The sequence below is a fragment of the Scaptodrosophila lebanonensis genome, unplaced genomic scaffold (genome assembly GCF_003285725.1).
Source record: "Scaptodrosophila lebanonensis strain 11010-0011.00,11010-0021.00 unplaced genomic scaffold, SlebRS2 tig00000053-arrow-pilon, whole genome shotgun sequence".
Taxonomy (NCBI): domain Eukaryota; kingdom Metazoa; phylum Arthropoda; class Insecta; order Diptera; family Drosophilidae; genus Scaptodrosophila; species Scaptodrosophila lebanonensis.
In genome coordinates this window covers 6,904,286-6,906,914 of record NW_022060548.1, presented here as the reverse complement: position 1 = coordinate 6,906,914, position 2,629 = coordinate 6,904,286, and the positions used below count along the sequence as shown (strand labels likewise).

The 2,629-nt window shown below is 31.1% G+C and overlaps 1 protein-coding gene across 1 annotated transcript; it reads left to right on the top strand.

The window, feature by feature from the left end:
* Window positions 1–437: 437 nt before the first annotated feature.
* LOC115623900 (Golgi-associated plant pathogenesis-related protein 1-like) lies at window positions 438–2,070 on the top strand. The gene is made up of 5 exons (XM_030518454.1): window positions 438–485; window positions 704–823; window positions 881–1,101; window positions 1,687–1,776; window positions 1,834–2,070. Exons 1-5 carry the CDS (start codon window positions 438–440, stop codon window positions 1,982–1,984), a joined length of 630 nt encoding a protein of 209 aa, XP_030374314.1. The 3' UTR covers window positions 1,985–2,070.
* Window positions 2,071–2,629: the final 559 nt, after the last annotated feature.

Here is a 2,629-nt window from a genome sequence, read left to right as displayed (position 1 = left end):
ACATTTATATCGTTTACTCCAACAATTTCTTTCGTTCTGTATGAAATTTAATTCATTATTAATATATTGTTCAGTGCTATTTAAAAGTGAATGGCCGGGTAGTTCATATTATTCTTCAGATGCAGTGACTTTATGTTTTCTCTCTCTCTCTCTCTGTCTCTTTCTCTCTGTCTCTTATTTAGAAACCATTCTCACTTGTTTTATTTGATTTTAGAACTCCTATTTTTAACAACAATTTATTTTTTAACAACAAAAATGAGTATTTCAAAGAAACTATTGTATATCTTAAACCCACAAATCAATTTATTTATTTGTAATTCAATAATTCTTTATTTCAAAATACCTTTAAAAATCAATCTGTTTTTATTGACTTCAATCACACACTTTATTGTTAACATCCCTTGAATCAACTGTCTGAAAAGTTTTAAGTTTCAACAATGAGCAAAATTTTCTGTTTTATTTTTACAGTTTTATTTCTCAATGCGGTAACTTTTTCTTTAATCCGAAGTAGTGTCAAGAATTCCATATAACTTCGTATCTAAATATGCTGTGGCTATTTTAATAATTTTTTTATTTTTTTGGCAAACATAGTCAAAATTCATGTTTTTAGTTGAGAAATATTTACGTTTACATTCGATCTCTCCTACTGCTCTATTAAAAACATTTTTAATAATAAACTAACAAAGATTTTCTCTTTTGTTAGCATGGCGTTGAATATGATATATTCGTGCTCAAAAAACATAATGAATATAGAGATAAGCATAATGTACCGCATCTGAAGTTGGACAAGCGGCTCAGCGAAGAATGTGCCGATTATGCCAAAGTAAGCTTTGAATAGTTTAAAATGTATAATTAATTTATTATTTGTGTATTATAATAGCAATGCACAACTCAACATGAAAGCGAGTATTCGACATCAAATGGCAAATATTCCGAAAACTTGTGCACCCATAAGGAATCACGCGGATCGTGTGAGGCCGAGTGGTACCGAGAAAGTTTTTATTATAACTATGAACGTCCGAGAATATCAAATACAACCAGAAGCTTTACGGCGATGATCTGGAAGAGCTCCACACACCTGGGCGTTGGAGTTAGCAAAACGTAATTTATATATTTCTTTATTACATAAAAATAAATATTATTTTCCAGAGGGCTGTGCAACAAAAAAAAAAACAAAAATAATTTACAGACAATTTTGTCGAACTTCACAAGCAAAAAACTTCTTTAATGTTTAGCTTTCAAAGCCTTCGTTTACCGAAAAAAAGACAAATTTGTCTAGCAAATTAATCGCTCGTCTGATCGTTGCTTAGGATATATTCCCACAGTAACGGAAAGTAGCTTTAAGAGTTTAAGCACTCGCTCTTACGACCTAACTCTCTCACGCTCTCGTATTAAACAGATCAAAACTCTCTGAGAAGAATTTCCAAAAATGAAAAAGCTTTCAAAGCTCGTTCCCTAAATTGTACATAGGCTTCATTAACACTAAGGCCAACAATAGTAAATTAGTTTTAAAAAATATTTTTCTGATTAATGAAAAAAAAATATTTTTTTTATTCTTTACACAAGTATTCTACATTTCTAATATTTTGTATTTTATTTGTAATATTATGAATTATTTTTATTTTAAGTCGTATTTGTCTGTTTCTAACTAATTTTAAGTTTATTCTGATTAATATTGTTACGCAGCGATGGAGAGACAATTACGGTTGTAAGATATCGGCCGCCTGGCAATATTTATGGTCAGTTCATCAAAAACGTACCACCACCCAATAAAAGGTAAATATTTGAGATCTCCTTATTAAATTGAATTATTATTTTTGTTTCGCATACCAGCAACAAAATCAAGGTCTCTTTGCTGCTCTCACTTATAATTTGGAGTGGAGCTACGATTTTGGAAAGTTTTCTGCAAGATGTAGCTTTGGTGAGCCAAAGCCGTTCCACGGTAAAGAAAATTCGCAAGCTGGGCGCAGCGTTTTTAATTTAATTAAATGAATTTTGAATATTTACTAAATATGTAGTCAATTTATTTGTTAAAGTAGAAAAAAAATTAATAAAAATAGTATAACTGAACATTCTAGAGCTTTTAAAATAGAAATGTGGTATCTAAATGGACATATGTATGCACATATAAAGTCGAATATTGAAACAAAACTGTTAAAAATACATTTTCCTTATAATGGCAAAGACTCTAAACAGACTATCCATATCAGTTCACAAATGAATATTCTTTAAAAAAGATTAAACTATCACCACTTCAAAACAACGTTATGGAACTCCCTAAACACAGAAATAAGTTAAGTCTGAGAAGCGGACTACCCATAATATCGGTAGAGTGTATCAAAAAGTCCCTAGATGCACTCACCACAAAACTTAAATGGATACCTTCAGATAATAGAAGGAGACCCTGGGGCCTTGTTGGACTCGGAAGGTAGAAGGGTAAAAGAAAAATGTCTAGGAATTATGTAAGCAAACGAAAAAGAATACAGAATCAAGAATGATGGACTTAGGAACGTCCTTATGCAGTAGTTTAAAAAGGTCAAGGAAACAGTGTAGCTTAAAAAGCAGCTACGGATAAAAACCCGGAAGTTGAGATCAGTTATCAAAGAAACCAAATTCTCGTACAGACTCT

What these genes read in the sequence shown, in the direction of transcription:
- LOC115623900 (XM_030518454.1), top strand. Translation starts at nt 438, where the DNA reads ATGAGCAAAATTTTCTGTTTTATTTTTACAGTTTTATTTCTCAATGCG. An exon ending in CAGTTTTATTTCTCAATGCG is followed by an intron (nt 486 to 703) that starts GTAACTTTTTCT and finishes CTCTTTTGTTAG; the next exon opens with CATGGCGTTGAATATGATAT. An exon ending in GGCGTTGGAGTTAGCAAAAC is followed by an intron (nt 1,102 to 1,686) that starts GTAATTTATATA and finishes ATTGTTACGCAG; the next exon opens with CGATGGAGAGACAATTACGG.